This window comes from Acanthochromis polyacanthus, chromosome 19 (assembly GCF_021347895.1).
Source record: "Acanthochromis polyacanthus isolate Apoly-LR-REF ecotype Palm Island chromosome 19, KAUST_Apoly_ChrSc, whole genome shotgun sequence".
NCBI classification, from domain to species: domain Eukaryota; kingdom Metazoa; phylum Chordata; class Actinopteri; family Pomacentridae; genus Acanthochromis; species Acanthochromis polyacanthus.
In genome coordinates, this window is record NC_067131.1 from 17308933 (window position 1) to 17333585 (window position 24653).

At 41.5% G+C, this 24653-nt stretch overlaps 1 protein-coding gene across 3 annotated transcripts; it reads right to left on the reverse strand.

Annotated features, from left to right (window-relative positions):
- Window positions 1–2001: 2001 nt before the first annotated feature.
- Window positions 2002–24413, reverse strand: tex2l (testis expressed 2, like). 3 transcript variants are annotated; one of them, XM_022221378.2, is made up of 12 exons: window positions 24112–24413; window positions 18029–19464; window positions 13818–14018; window positions 12912–13227; window positions 11261–11499; window positions 10901–11050; window positions 10706–10805; window positions 9981–10116; window positions 7438–7575; window positions 5661–5870; window positions 2662–2782; window positions 2002–2581 (listed from the first exon to the last, which is right to left on the reverse strand). In XM_022221378.2, the coding sequence occupies exons 2-12, from the start codon at window positions 19421–19423 to the stop codon at window positions 2423–2425; spliced, it is 3165 nt and encodes a 1054-aa protein (XP_022077070.1). In that variant the 5' UTR covers window positions 19424–19464; window positions 24112–24413; the 3' UTR covers window positions 2002–2422. The 3 variants fall into 3 exon arrangements, with proteins under 3 accessions (XP_022077070.1, XP_022077069.1, XP_051795697.1); XM_022221377.2 differs by having other exon boundaries at window positions 11237–11499; XM_051939737.1 differs by lacking the exon at window positions 24112–24413 and adding an exon at window positions 20006–20145 and having other exon boundaries at window positions 11237–11499.
- Window positions 24414–24653: the final 240 nt, after the last annotated feature.

Below are 24653 nucleotides of genomic sequence, written 5' to 3' on the forward strand. Positions count from 1 at the left end.
TACACATTTCTTTTTAGAGGAGGAAACTGCATTTTTCCCCATGGCTCACAGCTCACCTTGTCTCTCTTGTCCGAGTAAGATGAGATTGGAAATAATTTGAAATTTTGTCAGATTAAAAATGAAACTACTCCAGGGTCATGTTCTTCTCTTGTGCATCAACCTTTGCTTGAGGATACTTTTGCATTAAAAGTAGAGCAATGTGCTCTAAGCTGTCTGTGATTTCATGAAGATTAAGGGTATTGACACTGATGTTAAAATTGGCACAACTGTTCATAGGCCAAGACACTCCCTAAAGTCAAAAATTAAGTCATGATCGGCAAATCATCTGTTCTTACATAAAAAAAATGTCAAGCAAATATACAGTTGCTTTCTTTAGAATGTCTGTAAAGCTTCATTTTCTACAGGACAAGCACACCGGCTCACCTGCAGCTCTGTACAAACACTGTAAAAAGACGCACCTCAATGCAAAGTTATTGACAGGAACTGAAGTCCAATCCTTTGCCAACATCTGTCACACACGTTTTTTGTGACAGGATGTATGTTTTTACTGTCTTTTCTTAATAAATGTTTTGATATCAAGCAACAATTAATGATTTTGTGATTTAAGAAAGTTTACATTTATTCTGTACTAATATTACTATCTGAGTCAGTGAACACATCATTTAGACAACAAAGACAACTCTACAATGTATGTCACTGTTGCAGGTTTGATGTGGTTTTTGAATGTATGAGTTCTGGTCGGAGGTCATTAAGCATCACAGAAGGGTTTTTCATGATGGCCTGATGCTAGTGAAACCCCCATAGTGCTCTCTGTTTTTCAACATGGAACTGCCATTCGCAAGAGTGACCATTTCCTCAGGTGGACGCAGTACTGTACTTAATAGTTAGAAGCTCCACCTAGTGGCACTGCCAGATATTACAGCCAATTTACAATACTTGGTGTGTGTATTATTGAGGAAAATGATGTGAGATTGGATTTCCAGATTTCCAGACTTGTATCAGATCAAGGGCAAAACAAACATCCATCCATCCGCTTAATTCTCCTCAGTATCCACCTCAGCTGGGATAGACTCCAGCACCCCCCGCGATCCTAGTGAGGATAAAGCGGTATATAGAGAATGGATGTATATATATATATATATATATATATATATATATATATATATATATTTAATATTTCTTGCATGTTTTTGTTCTTCTTATTCTTGCTGTTTCGGTCTGGAACAGGTGCACAGTGCATCATTTCACTTAAGATTCAAGACCTTTAAAGGGTCACAGGGGGCTGGAGCCCATCCCTGACGTAGGGTGAAGGCAGGGGACACCCTGGACAGGTCACCAGCCTATCGCTCCATATAGTGACGAACAAGCATACTAACATTTACACCTAGGGACAATTTAGAATTAGTTTTTGGACTGTGGGAGGAAGCCAGAGTGCCCGGAAAAAAAAACACGCATGCACAGAGAGATCATGCAAGAAAGATCCCAGCTGAGATGCGAACCAGAGATCTTCTAGCTGCAAGAGAGAAGTGCTAACCACCAATCCACTGTGCAGTCCAGGGTCAAAGCAATGAGTCCATATAGCCCTAAATCTGGCCATACATATTTGAACCTGAAACCAGTTTTTAAAAAAATGATGTGGAAAGTCTCCACTCTGCAGGTTGATAGGCTTGGTTCCTAAGATTTGTTATGCATGAAACCCCAGATATCTGAATCTGTGTTTTTGAGACAGACATCAGTACACTGCACAGTCATGTTGTTGATTCCTTTTTCACTCACGATGTGTCTTATGGCATAAAAAAAGCATCTTCTGTACATGTTAACATTAAAAAAACAAACAAACTTGATTTTCCCTGAAGGGAGTCTCTAAGGATCCTTTTAAATATTATAAGAGTTTTGCCTCATGACTTAATCTATAATATCTCTCTTACATATCTGAGGTTTTTCTGTGTTCACATGTGCTTTATGTGTCTCCATTCTGTGTGTAACTATGATTTGGCAGAATCAACAGACAAGTTTTTATTTCATAACGTCCATCATCTTAATATCCAAAGTGACATTGAGTTGTAAACATCAAATCATCAGTAAATAAGATAGATAGATACTTTTTTAATCTCCAAAGAGACGTATAAATATATATAGCCTATATATATATATAATCTCATTGGGAACATTCACATGTAAACATTTGCAAAAGGTATCACTTGTAGTTGTTTCACAGCATTTACTCTAACGATACCAAATAATTATTCTCTTTTACACGGTACAAACAAACCCCATCTGAACGCCTACAGCGCTGACTTTTAGAAACTCTTGGTTCAGACGTGAACACAATTGTTGGTAAGTCTGCCTAAGAGCTACTGAAGTCTATAGAGGCAAATTTAACTTCATGTCATGTCCTCCATTGATCTTCAGCTGTGAGGCACTAGTCAGATTCTGCCCCGGAGATCTCAGGTGGGATCCTCTCTATGGACTCTGTGGAGGAGCTCTGGGACCGCTGGGACTCAGAGGCTTGAGGACTGTCCAACCCAGAGTGCATCAGGGGTAAGTAGATATCATCCATGTTTGGCAGTACAAACACTTTCTGGAGAAGAACAAACGAGGGAAGCTATAAAAGACAGAATTTGCACTGCAGGCTAGAAGGTTGACATTTTCTCTCTTTACCTGGAACTCATCCTGCAGCTTCTTTTCAATCCACTCAGTCACATGGCAGAAAGTCACCTCCCTCTCTCCCAGTTTGGGGCAAACATGCAGATCCAGTTTTGGAGGGACGCAGAAGCTGTACCTGCAGACACATAGAAATGATCTAATGCATCATAATGAGATTGTTTCAGGCCTAATCAGCCACATTTTCAATCTCATGGCTGTCGTGTTGCTTGAAGCGACCGCAGTACTCGACTAAATTTACTGAGTGAATAAATACATTTTCTTTTGGCAGGAGATTAACTGTGAAACATGAGTCACATCACAGAAAGTCATAAACACAACATGCTGCTGATTTATTTTTGAGGATTGTTTTTGAAGTGCACTTATGTCATGAAGTATTTCCTTTAAATATGACTGGAAAATTCTGTTTCAGTAACTAATTATGCAAGCAGAAAATCAACTGATCTCCAAAAGGCATAAATGAGACATGGTTTTCAACAGTAGGATTAAAGTATCATTTCAGTTTTCTCAATTTCAGATTGAAAAATGGACAAGTACATTGTGCAAAAGTGAAGACACCCTAACACTTGTTTTATGCTTGCTGCATCTGCAAAGTCCGGGCAGCTCCACATTACGTCATTTTCGCAGGCATGACCCCTCACGTGGTCCTTATCAAGCGGAAAATTTCTGAGTTGCACACCTTCCAGTTTTTATAACTACGTGAACGGACACACATGGAAAACTGGTGGAAGAACAGGAGCTCCTAGCAGCAGAAGTTCAGAAATACAGGCATTTATATGATTCATCGGGCAGAGATCACCGTGGTAACTGGGTTATGAACAATTCATGGTGTGAAATTAAAACTAACTGCTGACATGCAGCTATTCGGTAAAATGCCATGTTGTAAGTGGTGTAAACGATGTCAAACTTCTTCTACTCTAGTTTGGTACTTGAGTAGACTAGGTAGACGTGTGTTTGCGATACACTGCCCCTGCAGTTTGGAAGCAGACACCGCATGAAGTAAAAATATATATATATGTATATTTCCTCCCAGGCAGACATGTTCAGAAAACCTCCAAAGGAAGCCTCCAAGAAGGCATTCAAATTAAATGTCCAAACCACCTCAGCTGGCTCCTTTTGACGCAAAGGAGCAGCGACTCTGAGCTCCTTCCGATTGCCCGAGCTTGTCATTCTATCTCTAAGGCCGAGTCAAGGCACCCTGCGGAGGAAGCTCATTTTGGTCATGTATACCCGCCATCTTGTTCTTTCAGTCACTACCCAGACCTCATGACCATAGGTGAGGGTTGGAACGTGGATGGACCGGTAAATTGAGAGCTTTGCCTCAGCTTCCTCTTTACCACGACGGTACGGTACAACGCCCGCATTACTGCTGCTGCCACACCAATTCGCATGTCCATCTCACGCTTCATTTTCCCATCACTCATGAACAAGATCCCAAGATACTTCAACCGCCTCGCTTGGGGAAGCAGCTCCCCCCAACCCGTAGAGAGCAATTCACCGGTTTCGAGCAGAGAACCATGGCTTCGGACTTAGAGGTGCTGACCTGCATCCCCACTTCATCACACTCGGCTGCAAACCACTCCAGTGTGTGCTAAAAGTGTCAGTCTGATGAAGACAACAGAACCACATCATCTGCAAAAAGCAGAAACGTGATCCTGAGGTTCCCAAACTGGAGACCCTCCTTATCCTGCGTCTTGAGATCCTATCCATGCAGCCATCACAAGAAAATCTGTCTTACATCCTCACTACAAGATTCAGCTCCAAGTGTTATCAAACAAATGCTAGAAACAAGTCCTCAAGGCTGATGAAGCACACTAGGTGCCAATTTAGCCCACTGGCAATAATGATCAAGGTGGTCTGGCTTTAAAGCTCCACACTGACTACAGAGTCAGAAACAGGTGCACCTGGCGCCTCACACTGCTATTCAAGGTGTGTAATCTAAAGAAACACATACAACTTCCTTCTGCGCACACTTACCCATCACTGAGAGCTAAAACAGTGGCAACGAGCAAAGGTATGCTTTGAAAATCAAGACAATGAGCAGCTGGGTGATGCTTTTAAATAGCAAAAAATTCTGGAAGCAAGTATGGCTTCTATAATGTGATACTGATATTTAAACACACCTGAAATCCTCAACAGACTACCTACAGAGGCATGAGGTGAAGGATTTGCCCTGAAAGCCCAACATCATCTAAAGTCTGTGGAAGGACCTCAAAAGAGCAGTGCATGCAAAAGAGGCCAAGAACCTCACAGAACTAGAAGCCTTTTGCAGAATGAATCCCTTAAATGGGAACTAAAATACGTAGCTGCACTTTTATTCTTGCAAAAGGGGAGTCACTAAGTCCTATCATGTAGGGCTGCCTTGAGCCCTTTTTGTTTGCCGTTTTGAAAATATATAACATTGAAATCAAAAATGTAGTCTTGCTTACACTGTTCAAAAATATCCAACTTTTCTGAAATCAGACCATCATTTATTCACTTATAGTCACAGAAACTTTTGATCAGTGGTGCCCAAACATTTGCGTGCCACCACATATACTGTTTTAGCACATCCTTGAAAGTAATCAGGAGGCCCTATATTAAAGTGAAATGGGATTCTTGTTATTATTATATTTCTTTTATTTCCCCCTTTTTGGCATTTTTGAGCTCTTGGCATTAAGTCCAATTTGTATCTGTATAACTACAGCTTGTTTTTCTCTTTCTATCTACTTAGACACACACTAACACATGTGCAGTCATAAATGTCCAGAGCCAAACACACTCACAGAGTCAGGCTTGCATCACTTCAGAAGACATAACACTGACTAACATTTGTGTTTGTGACTTGTTTGTGAACAATAAATTGCTCAGTGTCATTGTGGAATAAGGTAAGGGGACTGGTCTTCTCACAAAGCCCCAAACACTTCATGTTCTGGAAGGGTTTCTGTTTTTCTGAAGGATTGTTGCAGTAACATGTCATCTAACTATGCACACCATGTCAGTATGTCTGTCCGTACCATATCCTGTCTGTAGGGGGCGGTGGGATGTTGACCACCAGAGTCCCTGACAGCTCTTGGACCTCCACAGTGAGCAGCAGCGGCGTGTTGGACATCTCCTCAAACTTCTTCTTAATGAACTCGTTCTCTGTGGCTTTCTGGAAGTACTTGGACTTGGCGATTTTGTCCACAAATCTCAAAATCTTCCTTCCAGTCTTTCCACCCCCCGTCCTGTAAGAGAGGATTAGAGGAGAGGAGCGCTTTAGTGTGATCCTACACGTGTCGGTAGATTTCGTATTCAGATGTTGAAGTCAGAATTTGAGGGGAGATGAGCAACAGCCATCTGGGGTGTGATGTCACTTTATTTCCTACTGAGCAGTCACAGGACAGAATGGTAGAAGTAACACTTCATGGAGCTGCTTACAAGTTACATTTTCTCCTTTCACTTATGGTAATTTTCTCTCAAATGTGAAAATTGATGGTACATATATGTCATCGGCAATAAAATATCATTAATGCAACCACTGTTTTTGTTTTGCCATGTAATATGATATCATACAGCGTTTAGAAGGCAGGATTTGATAAAAAATGTTTTGCCTGTGGTCCGATCCAAGACATTTAATACTGCGTGTCTGCTGATTTCAAGTCCCAGTCAGATGCCATTCTCCCTCATAATACACACATCAAGTACATTAAAGTTATTAAAATCAATCCAACGTATATTCTTGACAACTGAAGAGGTCTACAATGCATTACAAAAATGAATTTCTGCATCCAAGCTGTTTACTTGGCGTTATATAGGTGGCCTCGAACATTTTTGTAAAGCTGCAGTAGAGCACGGTCCAAAATGTAGTGTGGAGAGGGTCGGGTGTACTGTGGCTCCACAAGCTCCAAAAACAATAAAAAACCTGTATTCTCTACATGTCAGAAATGTATTGTAGATCAGCTGTAGTACTGAATTACACCACCAGGTGGAGCCTCTTACTGTTTATTACTGTACTGCCCCTGGGAGGCATTACTCCAGCAGTTACATGTTTGCAAGCAGAGAGCACTGTGGAGGTTTAGCTAGCAATGGACACCATGGTAGGACTTTTGTGTTGCTTAACGACCTCCAACTAGAGCTCAGCTGTAAGAGATAAGCTGGGATTGACAAGAATGGGGCTCATATCTGCCAGTGAAATATATGAGAAAGGGGCTACGTTTGGGGCTAAATCATGTATCCATCGACTAAAACAGCAATATCAGCACAGGATAAGTGTCTACTGTGGTAAGTTTGTATCATCAATTGATCAGATATTGATTGATTGCGCTGATATTGATCAGTTAAAAAAATACTTTGAGTGATCCTTATCATGATGTTTGAGATCAACTTGGATTAAAATCACTTGTCTAATATTGTGTAGATCCCTCTTGTGCAGCCATACATCTTTTGGAGCGTGGACAGGAGACCTCTGGGGGTGTCTCATGGTGTCTGACATTAAGACTTTAGCAGTAAATCTCTGGATCCTATTGTGAAGTGAGACCTCAGCGGATTGTGCTTACAATGCATCCTACAGATGCTCAATCAGATTGAGATTGGAGAGTGTGGAGGTCAGGTCAACACCTTGGGCTCTTTGTCAGGTTACTCAATCTGCTTATGAGCAGTTTTTGCCATGTGGCGGGGCACACTGTTGTAACATGATGATCAATGTTAGTCACTTCACCTGTCCGTGGTATTAATGTTCTAGCAGATCACTGTACACACACAGGCTGTATTTTCTTTTGATCTAATACATAAAGTCATATCCTCAGTATTTACCCTTCGGTTGTCTGGGTGGATCCCTTCTCTCCTACCAGACCCTGAGGCTCAGAAAGAAGCAGGTCATCCTCATCCGATGAACCAGCGCTGGAGGATTCCTCATCACTGTCCGCCAACACACTGAGGACCGGCCGGCAGCTGGGAGCATGCATACAGGAAGTGAAGGATGGGCAGATTAAGCATTAATAGAATCACTAAAACCACAGTTTTACAGGCATTTCCATCTTTGAAACCCTAACTTAGAGTATATAATATCAACATATGTTGTTTGCAGAGTGCTCTGTAAAATACCAGGGAACTGACTTGACTTATGCCTCTATGGACTTATGGACACTTTTATAGGAGCAAATCTTGCAATTACTGTGAGTGAAAAAGTCTCTGTAGCAAGATAAGATTTACAAATTCAACTTTCCTATCTTGGTGCTCAGCTTTAGATGTGGCACAAAGACAGCTAATGTGAAGCTTTTCCTGGGCTTTAATCCCCGCCACTGTGGTTTTATGACAGGCAGGTCTACGCTAATCAATGAAATGTGAAGCGCTGTACATCAGAGACTAGAGGGATCAGAGGAGAGAGAGAGATATGTAGGGGTGTGTGTGTGTGTGTGTGCTACTGCTGAAAGGATTAGAATGAAAATCCCATGTTGTTATATTGGACATCCATCATGCTACTTGGCCAGGAGAATATGAAATATACATAATGGATGATAAAAAAATACTCCTTTTTAAAGGGGCCACTAGATTTTACATCTAAAAAGGCAGCTTACTTGCTGTGAGGAGTTATCTGCCTCTAAAAACAGCTGCATTATGCTTTCTCTTGGTTTCAGAGGAAATTTTGGAGGGTATGAAAAAAGGAAAATCTAAAGAGTCTGTCGTATTGCATTATGGGGAACATAGGCTGTTATCTGTTTGGAGTTGACGTGGCTAAAAGTGAAGTATATTAGTCTGTGTTGCGTGATTTACTTGATTTTTATAAAATCTGTCTCTTACTTTCACAAAATCCCGCAGCTTTTTAAGAGTACCTCTTTAATTTCTCTGATAATCTCCTTTAAACTACTGCCAACCAGATGCCAGTTCTGGGCCAATGCTGATTCAAAGTTGGTTCAACTTGCAAACCTTTCAAGAACCAGTTTGTTTTTCCATGGGCTACCATAGAGCCATGTCATTACATCACTTTTATTTGATCACTTTTCATTTTTTTAAGCTCCCTGTAGACTATTCTGAACTTCTGTCAAGGACCACAGTGTAAGGAGACAGTTTTTCTCTACCACTGCTAGAAAGCCAGTGAGTTATTATTTGTTTCATTTTCCCAGCTGTTGGATGAAAGAGCTCATAGTATATTGTTTTGATGCTTTCCCCATTAATTTAGTGTGTTATAGCTTTTTTGTGCATGTAAAAGATTTACAACTAGCAATGCCCTAAGTCCATGCCAAAGGGAGTTATAGTCTCTCACAGAAAACATTTAATCTGACTAAAGTACCATGTTTAAAGTCCAGGCTTTTCTTCTGTTACTTATATATGTCACCATGTAACATATTTGCATAACACCTGCATAGTGGCGAGTTTGGTCCTCAAACAAAGAATAAGTGGCTGCCTCACAATGAACTATTACTTCCCCACTAGAGCCACTTCTGCATTAGAGCTATATTTCTCAACTCTATGGTAAATAACCAACTTTGTCTCACTTTGTCGGTATAGCTGACGAATCAGAGCAGACTGGGTTTTTCAGCAAGGGGACTGAAAATGGAGCGTTTTAGAGAGAGGTTTAGAAGAGGTGCTGCAGCATTTTACAGTTTGAGATAAAAAAATGTGTTTCTTGAACACTAGTAGTCTTAAAAAAAGAAAAAAAAGAAACCTTTAAATGTGCGTAATATGGGCTGCACAGTGGAGTAGTGGTTAGGTTTTGTTAAAATGCTGGTCATAAAGGTGCAGTTAGGCTTATTGGCCAACCAACCCCTGATGTAAGTGGTTCTTGGTTCTAGAGGTTTTGGTGCTACTTTGGAACTAGTTTTCTTGGCAGAGAGACTTTTCTTTGGCTATTTAAAAGTTATGCACTGGCCCTTTAGCTGCATTTGTGGAAAAGTTGTATGAGTGTAATCTATAAACTGCTTAATGTGAATACTTTATTTACACAGTCAAAGTTGGCAAAGTAGTTAATTAATTGATTTATCCACAAACAGATAATCATCACCAACTATGAACATGACGACATGAACACAACACGAACAGATTGTTATTTAAGAAAGTGTGGGGCATCACAATATATATGGTCTCAATAGATAATTACATGTGTTGTCACAGAAAACTGTCCAAACTTCTTGGACAACTCCTGATGATACTGATACCAGCATTAGCAGCTGCTAATTACAGTAACGCGATCATAACATTTTATACCCATTAAATTATGCTACAGAATGCTGCTGCTGCTGCTAAAGAGGATTTATTAAAACTACTCACAAAACTATACAATATAGAAGAGAGCAGCTAGGGGAGGCGTATCATGTGTGTGGGTCCATAGTGTGAGTGGCTTTGCATTTAGCACTGACCGTGGGCTTCCCGTTTCAGTCACACAGTGTATTGGATCCTGACCGCCCTCTTTGCCCAGCTTGGACAGATTGAACTTGGTCTGCAGTGTCATCTGCAGGTTACCAGTGTAGACCAGCTGCAGCTCCACCCACAGGCCTGCAGGGGGCACCACAAAGAGGTCAACGCCAGACCGCCGAAATTAAGACAAAGCTCATGAACACACAGCGTAATCTGGACACACACTGCTTAGTAGGCAGATTAAACAGCTTTCACTGTGATTATCAGGCCTTGAAATTAAATTCATAATAAATTACGGAGGATTAATAATCCCCTTTTGGAGCTGGCGCATGTGGGCCAACTGGGAAGGGCTGAAAACAGGATAATTTGTTGTGTAACAGCGAAGTGGGCGGAGAATTTGAGAAAGAGTAAAAATCACAAGGTCGCACACCTACACCCACCGACACGCTTAAATTCCTGTCATGGTTAGGAGCTGCCAGATTGCCTGATTTTAAAGCACACACACATGCACATGCCAATCTGTCCTAAATGTTGAAGGCCATGGCGTAATGGCTGCCCTGATCGGTGAGATTACAACAGGATAACAGCGTCTGATCTGATGCTCTGCTCAGCTGTAATCACATGAGCAACAGGTCATACTCTCGCTCATCTATTGCCGTCATGGCTTGCATAGCTACATATTACATATATTATGATCTGTGGCGTTTAATCTCCAATCTGAACTCACCTCTGTGGTTAACCTCTGGTCTGGAGGTAGCGGTAATTTGCGGCATAGAGCAGCCCATATCCAACTCAGTGAGAGTCAGTTCATTCATGAAGTAAGGCAGCTGTGGAGAATGTCACACATGCATCAAAGTTTAAAATTATACAGATGTATTTATAGTTTCTGTTACTCAGTAGCTGTCACCAAAACTGCTCCCACTCTGATCTTGCTGAGCTTCTTCTGAATCTTGTGGGAGACTGCATCAGCCCAGTGCTTCTCTCGCAGGAAATCCCAGAAGATTCGACCAATTAGAGCATTAGCCCATGCAGTTTGGCTCTTTCCAGGGTAGTCTGCTAGATCACAGGTGCACTAAAAATGAAACAAGAGGAAGAAAAGTGCAGATTTAGCAATTTAGACTCAAAATTGAGGAAGAAGTGTAAAACAATTCCAATAGAAGAGATGTTTTGTTCAGTACTCTGTAATGTCCAGCTCTGGAATGTTCCTACAGCCTCACTGCATTAATTTCACTTGACTTTATCTGCAAGCATGACTTACACTCCCTCTGATGGTGGGACTTGCCTCGGTGCTGCTGGCTCCAGGACTGGAGAGGGGTGTCGGCTCCTCTGCAGCCAGGAGACGAGCCATGTAGCTGGGGTAGTCGAACACAGAAAGGCCCCTGGTGTTGCTGGATGGAGCAGCAGACATGGAGGCCACTGGAGGTGTAGAGGGAGCGTCTTCGTCGCTGCTGCCCACTCTGCTGGAGCCTCTGCTGCTCGGCACATGAACCTGTGGTGTAGTAACGCTCTGTGCTGGGTCACCTGGAAGAACGCAGGAAATAATCACCTGGTTGGTTGATCTTTCATAATATTTTTGTCATGCACTCTTCAAAGTTGGTTTTAAAATCCTATCTTGTGCTCAGTAACCACAAGTGCTTTGTTTCTAAAATAAGAAAAGACTGATAATTTCGGAAATAAGGCTTTCTTTCTGTCTCCCTTAGGATTATGACTGCAACACCATGTCATCAACAGGGTAAAACTAATTAGTCTCATGACGGTCCAAACCCAACACACATTCTCTTTCATCATGATTATTTAATTGGATGGGCCGATCGGCTCAGTTTTTCAGTTAACCAAGGTGAAGGCAGATCTCTCTTGCCAAAAGACTTCGAAAAAGTCATTCATGCATTCACTACCTCTCAGTTGCACTATGATAATTTTTTGTGTGTGGATTTAGATGAGTTGTTTATTCAAGGTCTGCAATTTCTTCTAACAGGAAAAAGAAAGTGTGATCACATAACATTGATAGTGGCCTCCTTTGTATCCATTTCTGGACTAATTTGAACCATTCATTGTTTATTTTTAAGGTTTTATTTAGCACAACTTTTACATCATCATACGCTGGTTAGAGCATTGAGATCGACCAAGCAGATGCTTCTAGATGTTCTGAGATCCAGGTGCAAAAATAAAGGCAACTGAGTCCTCAGAGTAGATAATCCTACTCTCTGGAATAGTTTACTTTTTCATGTAAGAACTGCTGAGACTTAAAAAAACTTTTAAGTTGGTGGTCAAGATCTAATTCTTCTGGTTGACATTCGATTTGGCACCACTTAAACCCATCATTTAACATGTTTGTTTTCTTTTAATGAATATGAAAAGTGTAAAATTGTTGCACTGAATTTTTCATTTTACCTATGAGGTACATTGGCATGCTAATATGTATGTTAAGTTAGCTGATCAGTATTTGCATTGCCAACTGGGTCTAATAATGTTGGATTATGAGTTATTTGTCAGGAAATGTTTAGTTTTTACTGAAAATTAATTGAACATAAGAAAGACTTTTTCACGCAGGACTTGTAAATAAGTATTTTAAGCAAGTAAATGATCCGGTTGCTTCTTTCATTTCTGATCAAAGATGCTGTTATTGTGTAGTATCACTAAGTCATAAAAACAAATCAAAGTGTAGTATAAAGTGACAGATTAGAAATTGAAAACTCTACATAGTATTATTTATGTCTTCTTCTAGCTCAACAGTTTTCTCTAAAGCAAGGCTGGTGTGCCTGTTTTTTCCCCCCTGATGCTTCATCAGGTCATCAAACCAATGAGACAGTGTGTTCCCTTGAGAGGGAAAGGCTTTGCAATGCAAATAATTGGAGCACGTAATCCATAATCCACATCCACATATATAACATTTGTACAGAGGCCTTGTCTTCTCTAATGCATTATCAACGTACCCGATCTGGACACACATCTGTCAGGCCTCTGTCTGTCCCTCTCTTCTCTCTCTGCCTCCATGGATGCAAACAGGAAGTGACGAAACCACTCTTCTTTCTCTCTTCCTGTGCGGCCAAAGAGGTAAAGAATAGTGGGATGTTTGGAGGAACTTGGTTTAGGACTCGCTGGTTCACCTCCCGGCTCCTCTCCCCGGCTCTCCTCCGACATTCGTCCTTCATCCTCCTGGGATTTTGCCCCTTCAGCTAGCTGGATGCAGATGGGATACTTTGGGTTCCACACCCTCTTCCGAGCCAACACAGATGGCAGGAGGAATACCTTTGGGAAACAGCAGGAGAGCTTAGCTGTATCCAAGCAAAATACAACTGTCAGTTCAGACAACCCATTAATGAGTTAATAATTACTGCTAAAGAGTTTGTTAGCATTTTTTCTTGCCAATTAACCGTTATTTCAAACACGTATTCCCTCCTGGATATTGCTAGTAATTTCAGGCACTGTTACTAAAAATATCATTCTAACATCCATGCATTAATTATTCACAATGATATACATTCATTAATTTCACATTGAACAAATTTATATTTCACACTATGTGACTCTGGATCTTTTTCAGCCATGCTAGAAGAGGGGCTGTGGGGATTTCACATGCATGTCATTGGGGGCAAGACACCCTGGAATCCTGATTTTGCCAAACCACTTTATTTTCCTCTAGTTCTCCTGGCATTTATGGTTCTATATGAAATTCTCATCACCTTGTTCACGTAACCTCATTATATAAATTGCAAAGAAAACTGTGATTTTCTGTTTCTTTGGCTGAACAGTACAACAACAAAAGAACGATTCAAATCCCATTGAAAGATACAAATACAAATAGTCCCTTAATACAATTACTTATGGCGTAATCATACTTTGCTCTTTGCAAGCTGAAAGCAGCGTGACTTGACAAAGGCAGCCTCGTGGACTCTCTCATCGTACGTGGCCCTGCGGCTTATGTTAGAATGAGGGGAGTCCAGACGGAGACAGGAGCCCTCCAGGGTGGCAAACACAGAGTGAGTCAGAACCGGATGGCTGGTTTCTGGGTCGTAATCATGTACCTCATTCATCCAGCCCTGAAAAGTCAGAGAGTAAGTGTTAATTTAAATCAACGCTGATGTTGGTGCTTTCTCGAAATAAACACTTCATCTGGAATTGTTCCCATCCTGAAAATCAAAGCCATGTTGGTAATCAGCCTGAAAGGAGACCTGAAGAGCAAAGTTTTGTTTTCATTGAACGTTTCTGTGACAGAGTTGATGGCAAGAAACAGTGTGTGGATTTCAGAGACCGCGGACAATGCCGTTTAGTGAAGTCTGCAAATCTAGAGGATTAGTCATCAATAATGATGTGGAAGAATTCCTAGGATTTGTTTAGTTTACCTCTACTAATATAATAATGTACGGTCTTGATCTTACGCTGTGAATTGGTGTTACATACTAAGATCAGCCACAACATTAAAATCACCTGCCTAATATTGTGTAGGTTCCCCACATGTTGCAAACAAAGCTCATGAATCAGAGGTGCATGGACATAGGTCCTTCAGGTGTCTTGTGTTGCCTCGCACCAAGACATTGGCAGCAGTTTCTGTACATGCTGTGGGTTGTGTGTGAAGGAGTCCATGGATCAGTATTGTTCTGGCATTATCCATTGGATGTTTGCCTGGATGTGGGGAGTTTGGAGGTTAGGGCTCCTGGTCATGTTCCTCGAGCTGTTCCTAAACAGTTTTATGGTATGTTGGGCTACGGTGTCCTGCTGAGTTAAGCTGCTGCCATGAGGGTGTGCTGGGTCTGATACAATGTTTAGGGGGATTGTGCATGTCAAAGTAATGTTCACATGAATGCCAAGACCCAGAATTTCCAAGCAGAGCATTGCATTGCAACTGAAAGACTGTTTTCCAATTCACCTCTCAGTGATTTTGATATTGTGGCTATTTAAAAAAAAAAAAAAGATAAGTGGAGTTGAATTTGCATGAAATATGACAAAAATGGGCTCATATAAGAATAGACATGCCCCAGATTTTGGTTTCATGCAAGATGTTTTTCCAGGCTTTCCAGCTGTCAACAAACTTCAATCCAAGACTTTAGCCGATATATGGAAGAGTTGGGGTTAGTGTAAACCCATCCTAATGAACTAACCTCACACCAAACTAACTTCAGTTGTAGCAAATGTGCTTTTTGCTCATTAGCTAAGCTAACCAACTTAGCTATGTGCAAATTACTGTACGTGCAACAACATGTATTGGGGAATGAAAGCTTGACATCTTAGAGTTTCCATGGGTTGCCTGCTAACGTAATGGTGACAAGAAGAATCCAGGAAATCACTGTGATTATAAAAGAAAGCACTTTCTGAAGATTAAACCCCCTAAAACCACATATCTACATTTTTACTTGTGTTTGATCACCTGATCAAATTTTGTCAGTGATGCGGATTATAGTCTGGATCCATGGATTTGGTAAGGATTTTCACATCATTGTGAGATAACGGCACGGCGTCAATGTAACTATGACAACAAATTAACACTACGTCAGGTACCTGCTGACAATCACATGATTGCGATCCTACTCCACATCCACCGTTGCTGATTTATCAGGACCTATTTGTTGGAAATCATCCAGGGAACAATTAATTAAATTGTAGGGGTGTTTCCAAATTCCAAAAATCATCTATTCCCGCATCCCGCTACATATTTAGGTGACGTGAATCATTATCTGTACATAACGTACATCCATAACACACACCTCAAAGTAAGGCAATTTTTTATTCAAGATTTCATCCGTTGGAAATGATACAAGCCTTGGAGTACTGCGCTCTCTGAGTCCTTTTCTTGTTTATTACAGGACACAGCTGCTTTCACACTTTGTGCTGAACTAATGTGCAAATGTGCAAAAATTTTGTATCAGTTTTATTTGATAGGCATACTAATAAAAAATGTAGATGCTTGAACTCTTTCATTTTGACAGACATAAAAGTTTGATTACTAGCTTTTAAAAAAAGAAATAAAACAATGAAAAATAATCAGCAAAAAATCAACCTGAGATATAGTTTTCAAGAGGTTAACAATCCCCTTCCAAATGTTGAATTAACTGATTGTTAAAGTATCACACAAACTGAAATTTTATTTGGACTTTCCTAACAGCAAATTTTGCCTCAGCCAACACCTCAGATATGTGCCTGCAACCAGGGACTTAAACTGTTCTCATTCTGTCATCGGATCGCCTCCAGCTCTGCCTTTCATTTTTAACAGCCTTCAGACTGAAACCAAACTGCTAATGACCAAACAAGGGAATTATCCCAATACTGAGACGGAGTTTCCACCATCCTGCCTAACTCCCTGACAAATTACAGCTTATTCCTGCCTGTATTCCTCACTAATTGCCTGCGGAACTGACAGTGTCTGGGTGGATGCTGTCTTCTCCAGTTGCTCTGTGTCAAGCTCAGCCAGGAACAGAACAGTAATTACCACTGCAGCTCCAGCAGTTTTCGTTATTAAGCTTTTAATTGCATTCTGGGCACCTCATGTACTGTAGCTGCAGACTTCCAGAAGCTTTTATCTGTGAAGAAAACAGTCGGCTGAGCTGCTGAAGTGACCTGATGACTCGACACTGGTCTGTTTTGGAGCAAATTAGCTTGAGTGAGAACTAATGACAAGTGCTCTTGTTACTGAAGTTTTATTGGAACAGCTTTTAAATGTGCCCTTTAAAGTGCATTAAGAAATTAGTCACTTTCAGTAGATTTTCATGTATATTTTTATCAAAGCTGATGGGCTTTATGTTTTGTGCCACAGTTGCCATATGATCTTTACACAGATCTGTACCAGAGTAGCTAGCAGAACTCTTGCGTCACTAAAGTGGAGAAAAACTTATTTGTAATGTATGTTGATGTTGAAATTTCTGCACTGGCCATTTCACAATGACCACATAGATATGTAACCATGTACTGCAGCTATAAATGTGTTTACATCCATTTTCATTTTGCATATTGATAAATCGGAGTGAAATCACCAGAAATTTAAGTTGAAATGTGTTGAAAAAAGTTTTAAACTTAGCTGTGTTGGAGAAGTTGATGTACCAATAAAGTCAAAATGCAAGAAGAACAATAAAACAAACTTAATTAGTCATGACATACATGAACCATACTTTTTAAAAGGGTTGCTACAGTTACAGACATTTAATTTTGGGTACTTCATGGGCTTAACTGTCTTAACTGACACAGAAGTGGACTATTATTTAACAATCTCTAGCATGCGTTAAACTTTAATACAGTACTTCTGGCTGAATCTGTAAAATGGTCATGTTTCTCTGCAAAACATGTAATGTGAACGACTACAGACAAATTGTTTTCGCACCTAATTTGAATTTGGATATTTTACTGCAATGTTTTTTGTTACTTTTGTTTAGCAACTGTTGCTGCCAGTCACTTAATACTTGTTTAACCAATTTACTCTCTTTTTACAGTGCACATACCGAAGAATTTGCACCACCGCAGTCTACTCCTTATCCTATATCATATTTGTAATGTAGTGAATGCATTAACTGAAAATTTTCTCCAATGGAAATTTGCATTAAATTCAACAAGTTGCGCAACAGTTTAAAATTGTGTGTAATAAATGTATTTGTCTTGCCCAGAGTAAGATGAGAAGATTGACACTAGACTTCAATATGAAGGTAAGCCAGTGCCAAGTTAGCTTAGCCTGTAGCAGAACGATAAAAAGGAGGTATACACCTCCGTAGCCGGGATTGTTCCGAAGGTATCAATGTCTGGCTACCACAAAGACTAAAGATCACTGATTTACAAGAATACATTGAATGAGATTCCAATCTTATTGTGAGCAATAAGCAGGAACAATTTCTTGCAAGAACTTCAGAAAACTCCAGGCTATCTCTCCCAGTCTTCTTGCTAAGCTAAGCAAACAGGTAGCTCATATTTGTGAGCGAAAGGGTCTGTGAGGGTCTAATGATTCATTATGGCACCTATGAATGCTCTCTGTCAGATCTTTTTAGAGAAACCATGCTGAGAATGTGTTAGTACGAGATTGGGGGGATGAGAACAAGGTGACATTTTCCACCTTAATGGCTCTTCCATTTACCTTCAGAGTGTCAGGTTCGGTGATGACACTTGCACCTGTCAGAATCCTTTCTCCCAACATTGTCTGTGCTGGTCTGTATGTAGGAGCTGAACAGTTCGACCTGGAGGTGCCCATCCTGATGAGGAACAGCCCTAGCAAGAAGCCCAATGCTAAACCCAGTGCCAGGCCGGAGAAATACGGACTGAGAGGCAGAATGAAGTAGCCATAGGACAGCACGGCCACACAGAACAAACTCATTCGTGGCAGAGGGTGAGGTGGCTGAGGAACAGAAGAGCTCCGAACCAAAGGTGCAGCTCGAGCCTGAGCACCAGGTGACATCCTCGCCTTTCTTTGAGTTGCGATGGCTAAGACTTGCATCATGTCGGCATCTGTACATATTTCCAGGTCCTCATCTCTGTGATGTTGTCTGTGGTAATGCACAGGGCAGGGGTGGCCATGAACTCTCCCCAGATGTCTAACAGAAGGCCACTCAAAGACAGAAAAAACGTCAGCATCTGTTTTCTTAGAATTTCTCACAGGAGAGTCCGATAGTACCGTGTCTGTGCTCCCTTCCCGTCCCAAAACCCTGGAGCTGATCTGGTGAGCCCCCTGAGTCTTGCACTGGTGCTTGGGGCTGCCCCCGCTTTCCTCCCTCATGATCTTACTGAACATGCTGCTCAGAGGTTCGTGCACCGCCTCCGAGAGCTTCCTCTTGGTGTCCTCCAGCTCCATTTTAAAGAAGCCTCCTTTCGGACCCTCTCCACTAGGGGAAAGTGAGCTGGGGGATGGGGGAGCAGTCCGAGAGTCCCCATTACTGCGGGTTTTTGGTTGAGTCAGCTGCTTCCACAGGTGGAGGTTGAGGCGGGAGTCTGATTTGGACTGTGACACCTCTGGTTCTGAGCGGGAGATCTCTGTTGAGATCGACTTCACGAGGCTGAGAAAGGGTTTGGGTCTGAGAGTGGAACTTTCTTTCAGCTCCAGCTCTGTGGAAAGAGACTTGACAAGGCTTGCCAGGGGCCGGTGGGTTGGTGAGGAAGAGCCAGGGGAGAGGAAGCTGGGGCCCGTGGCAGAGATGTTCGCCAATGAGCCAGGAGATGAAGGGGATAGAGGAACATGGAAGGCTTGGGACTGCTGTCCTCCATAATCTTCGACAGAGAGCTGCCTCTCCTTAGGGAGTGATATGGAGGGGTAGTCCTCATCGTGGTTGATTGAGAAGATGAGCTCACTATCGTCCAAGCTGTCCCACTCTCCCTCCGTCCCAGTCAGCTGGATCACAATCCCTCGGGGGAGATGCCTCTTTGTCCCAGTGGAGGTGGCACCAACTGGTGAGAGGCCGTCCGGCTTCTGGAGAGGAGCACCACCTCCTCTTCCTTTATCCTCACTTCCTCTTTCCCCATTTTTTCCACACTCTGCCATTTCTTGACTTTACATCTCTGAGCCAAGGCACCTATGTGTCACTGTAAGAGAATAAATAAAGAACATGGTCAGCTACATTATTAAACCCTGGAGGCTGAACAAATAAAAGAGTGAGTCGTAGATAGTGAGAGGAAGGGCATCTTTTCTCTGCTTGTGGCTCATTTTCACAGAAACTGCTTACTGGTGCCAACTGCGCATTAATTTGTGAATGTCATGTCATTCTGCTCTGAAGAGTTGTGGAAATCTACAGTAATCTGAAGACTAGTGAGCCTGAATCACAGCCAAGTAAGCACCTCTCCCATAGCTGTCGCTCCACATACTGAGCGAGTTTTAGAGGCATGCACAAATAGACGAGGAAGACTTTCTCCCCCCAAATGTTGCACAAACTAGGGCAACTCAGGCTTGGATCTAATGGGGCCAACTGAATTTCTATAGAAAATTCAGGAACAATCTGTGCACATAGTCACAATACAAAAAAACACAAATTAAATGTAGCCTTTTAGTATTGTATGTGTGACATTTTCTTCAGGTTTTCAACACTGTGAGCTACAAACAAATACTTTCGTGAAAAAAAGGCATTACCACACTCATTTTCCGAAGTAGTGTTCAGTGTGTCATCTCCCACAGGAAGCAAGTACAGTGTCTTCCAGCCTCATCCCCTAAAGATCCCACTGTCAGCCGCAAAAATCCTGAGCAACAACTCTCCCTCTGTTGTCTTCTCGAGCTGCTTAAAGAGTTACTTATGTAACCCTGAGGATGAATAGTGAGGGGAGTTCAAAGATGCTCTCTGTCGTCCCCCCTCCAGCCCCCATGTGGCTTTTGTGTGTCAGCAGCGTGGTGTGTTTCCACATTACACATAAAACAGCCACCACCTACTGACTTGTCAAAACGATACGAGCAAATCCCAACACAGAACCCACAGTTGATGTATAATAGGCTGATTTCGTGACAGAAAAAAACAGTTCTGCATCACTGGACACGGGCTGGAAACCAGCACAAAGGCCCAGTGGCAAACCTTTTATTTGCTGTCTCTCAGGGTCAAGTTCCCCTGCTCTTTATGGAAGTTAAACCCTACCTCTGACTGGTCAGATTTACGTAAGTGTATTACAGCGCTGTGTGGCACAATTTCAACCAATTCCACAGCAGCTGGTGGATTCTGACTAATCTGCTCTCGCCCAAAATGGACGTTGGGGAGATAAACCTAACAGACACACATGCAGCCAGGCGGCATTAGACCTTCCTCACAGCTTTTCACAGGGCGGGATGAGGGACCACAAGCTGCAAGGTGCCAAATGCCCTCAAACACACATTGGACAAGCTCCTGTTAATGCTAACTGTGCTTTGTTCAAGCAGATTGTGGAACATGAACAGGACAGCGTTTTCTTATTGTCATGTGAGTTTAGAAACTGCTATGTATGGAGTCCAGATGTTGCTGTTTTTTTTCTTTGTGCACTAATCCAAATGTTCTTATATCACTGCAACTATAAGTCGGCTTTCTACAAAAGGGATATGAAACAAACATTTTCTGATAGTGAAAGGATCAAACCAAAGTTTAGGTACATTTTTTGGTTGAACAATACAGTATTAACTGAAGAGAAGTTAAGCCAAAATATGTGAGTTGGGTATCAGATAAAACAGTGATGCGCAAGCTACTTGGAAATTGTAGTGAGCCAAATTACTATTCACTAACCCTGGAAGCTTCAGGCTATTTTTAGGATACATTCTCTGCCTTTATTTTGAAGCTTTTTATTTATTTTTTATTTCTCATTAAAAGAGCTTGCCATGCATGATGCATCTAGTTTTTGATTTTTTGAGGGGTTGATCTGATTTAGAATTTATTGACAACGCATGTCGATATGGTAGCGACCTGTCAATCACAATGTGTCCACGCCCTAAAACATAAGCTGCTTTATCATCAATTTTTTTGTGAGCTGGACCATAATAAATTTAAAAAATGCCATGCTGCATTCATAAGGTTCTGAAACAAGAAAATGAGACCTCAAACCCATCAGTCAAACGTTTTCTGAGGGAACAAATCAAGTACAAAGTAGGGCCATTTTTCCATAGACTTCTATACAAAGAACTCACCCCCTGCTGGCCGCTAGAAAGAATGCAGGTTTAACTTCCACACTGGGTTCACTTTTCAGACATTCTGAGTTCATCTTAAATATACAGTCTATGGGTGGAGCATGAGTGAAGCTGAGGTGTGCCATGCACACATCTAAGGGCCATGGACTGTTAGATGACAGCACTTACCTGTTACTCAAATTGACCACGCCCTTAATTATGCATAACTTTAATCGCTATTATAATTTCAACATGTGAATTATATAAAAATGAATTGACTTTTAGCTGTAGAGACCAATACCACTTTTGGAACCAACATATACAGATGTTTATATCTACTGTTAACATGGAGTCCATGGGCATTGACCCACTTTTGGAGTCGACCTCAAGTGGCCATTTGAGGGACTGCAGCTCTTGGCACATTGGCGTTGGCTTCATTTTTCTGCCCCATAGCTGGTGTTTGAGCCAGGCACAGCTGTTCTTTGAACTGAATGCTAACACCAGCATGCAAATAGGGTCACAATGACAACATGTTGATGTTTAGAAGATAGTAAGTCAACCATGTTTACCATCTTACTTTTGCATGCTAAATTTTGCTAACTAGCAGGAAACAGAACAGAAGCCAATGGAAATTGCCATAGGTTTTGCAGTTATGTGGTCACAAACCAAACTCATTGGTGCTGGAGAAAAGGTAGTTATGTCACTAAAGTCAGTGAGGTTCATCCTCTGAATGCCTTTGTTGTTTGAACAAATTTTTATGGTGACTGGTTTGATAGTTTATGAAATAACTTTATCTGGACCAACTTGTATTCGACTAATGTGGCTTCAAGCTCAGTCTTAGTGAAGTTTTTTAGGGATGAATGAGTCATATAATCTCACTGTATTGACAGCAGTCAGTGTGCATGTGTACATTACCAATCCTTTATCTCACAGACTTCCTTTTAAAAGAATCCCTAACATGTTTGAAAGAGTCGCATGATCTCAGCTGACTCATCCAGCTTTGTTCTTTGGGTTTTCAGTTTAACTGTGTTGTTAAATGTATTCAGCTGTGACAAACCCAAAGGCAACAGAAAGCTGGATAAAATATATGTTTTAAACAGGGACAAGCAAGGAAAGGCAATAACAGAAGGAAGGCTGGGGTGATTATTTTAAATCAATATCTGTATGATTTTGCACTCCAAAAGGGAGGTGCTTTATTAAAGCTCATATTCGTGGGCAAAAACCATCCGTTCAAGTTCCCAGCAGCATGTAATGCTTAACCATAAGCTCCTGTAAGACAAATACTGAAGAGCTGGTAAGACTTTCATATGGCTGCGTGTGAAAACAGAAGGATCATGCGATGTAGCACGAGACATGCAACACATCTGGTCGGAGTGCACAGCAGAGTGTTAAATCAGTTCTTTACATTCTCCCTCAGTGATAGTACAAACCTGACTGTGCTTCTGAGGGTGTTGGGGGTTTGTGGGTTTGTGTGCCGCTCTCCGATCAGAACACCAACAGTAACAATCTCAGATTAACATTAATGCAGGGTTTAACTGCGAAATCTGACAAATCACACAGTCGGATTAGGGGCTAAACCAACATTTGGTGGAATGTGTTTCCAAGCTATCTCATCTCCTTGACCCAGCGCTGATTGTAGTTATTAGTATCCTGCAGATTCCCTTTGCTATCAGTGATCTTAGTATTCTTAGGCTTACAGTCAAACACAGAGGCGTGACAAAGAGTGGAGGACAGAAGGTTGTATGAATCCTGTGCAGCCTCCAGACTGAAGACCTTTAGGAGATTCCAGTGTGTCATGAAGATGTTCTGGAGACTTGTGGTGACCCAAAACCATGCGAAGATAGTCTACATGTACTTTGATTTTCACATTTCACCCACAACAATGAAAGCCGCTCAATCAAGATGAAATATTCCCTACAATAACCGAATTGTTGGAGCAGTTTTCCAAATGTGAAAGCTCTGATCAGCACTGTACGGAGTAATTCTGCACATCTAATGTAGGTCTAAAGCTTAGATTACTCATCAATTCATTGAGTAGTTGTTACACCCTTTTGTGGATGAATGTTTAAAGCACATCGGTCGTCATTTGCACATTCTTACATCTCCTAATGTGAAAATATCTGCTTTTCTTTACTGAGACTGAGAGATTTGGACTGTTACTACAAAAACCATGCAACTTGTTACACTGGGCTAATTAACTACTTTCTAAAAATTACCCTTAATAGACAGAATAATGAATCTGTTCATAATAATGATGTCACTTGAAGCTTTTTTTATGACAGAATCTGTGATTGATGTGAGAGAAGTCTGATGCCTGTTAACCTCAAATCCAACATGTGCTGTGCATATGCACAATATGCAACTAATAATCAAGTCAACCCCTTTACTATACCCAGATTTCTGAGTCATATGTCAAAACAGGTGTCAGAAGAAGGCAATGCAGAAGAAGTAGAAGTTAAATGGCACAGTTGAAAGGATGGAGAGTGCGCATTTGTCAGGCAAAGTGCCAGAATATTCTCCACAGACGCAAAACTGCAAATGTCTGCAGCCTTGATGTTGTTTTGCAAAAAGAAACACAGCAAACACATGCACAGGAATGGAAATAATACACGTTTACTTACCCGAAAAATGCGTAATGCGTAATTGCGTCTGGAAAGATAAGTAAACCCGGTTAGTGTTGTCTCCTGCTGGTTCGCTCTCCATTTGTGTGCGCAAAGGACCACGAAATGAGAAGTCTCTCTCCCTCCTTCACTCTCTCTCGCTCTCCTTTTGCTCCCTCTCTCTTTCTCTCTCTCTCTCTCTCTCTCTCTCTCTCTCTCTGTCTCTCGCAGTCACACGCACGCACACCTCCCCTCAGCCCGACTGCCCGCATCCAGATGTGTCATGCGCTTGCCGAGAATCACAGCTCGCCAAACTGAATATGAAAAGCATGGCCGCGCTTCACGGTAATCCAGATTAAGAGTTCCTGCAGCCCCAACAGACGCGCACACAAACTCACCCACACAAACATTCAAGCGGGGTGTAAATGCTGTCTAATTGTAGCAAACAGAACGGCAGATGAAGGGTTTGATAGTACTGTTCTCCTGAGCAGAAAAATATTTGCATTTGATTATACAAAAATGTATAATCAAATGCAGCATCATCCTTAGACTATGGTGAAAGT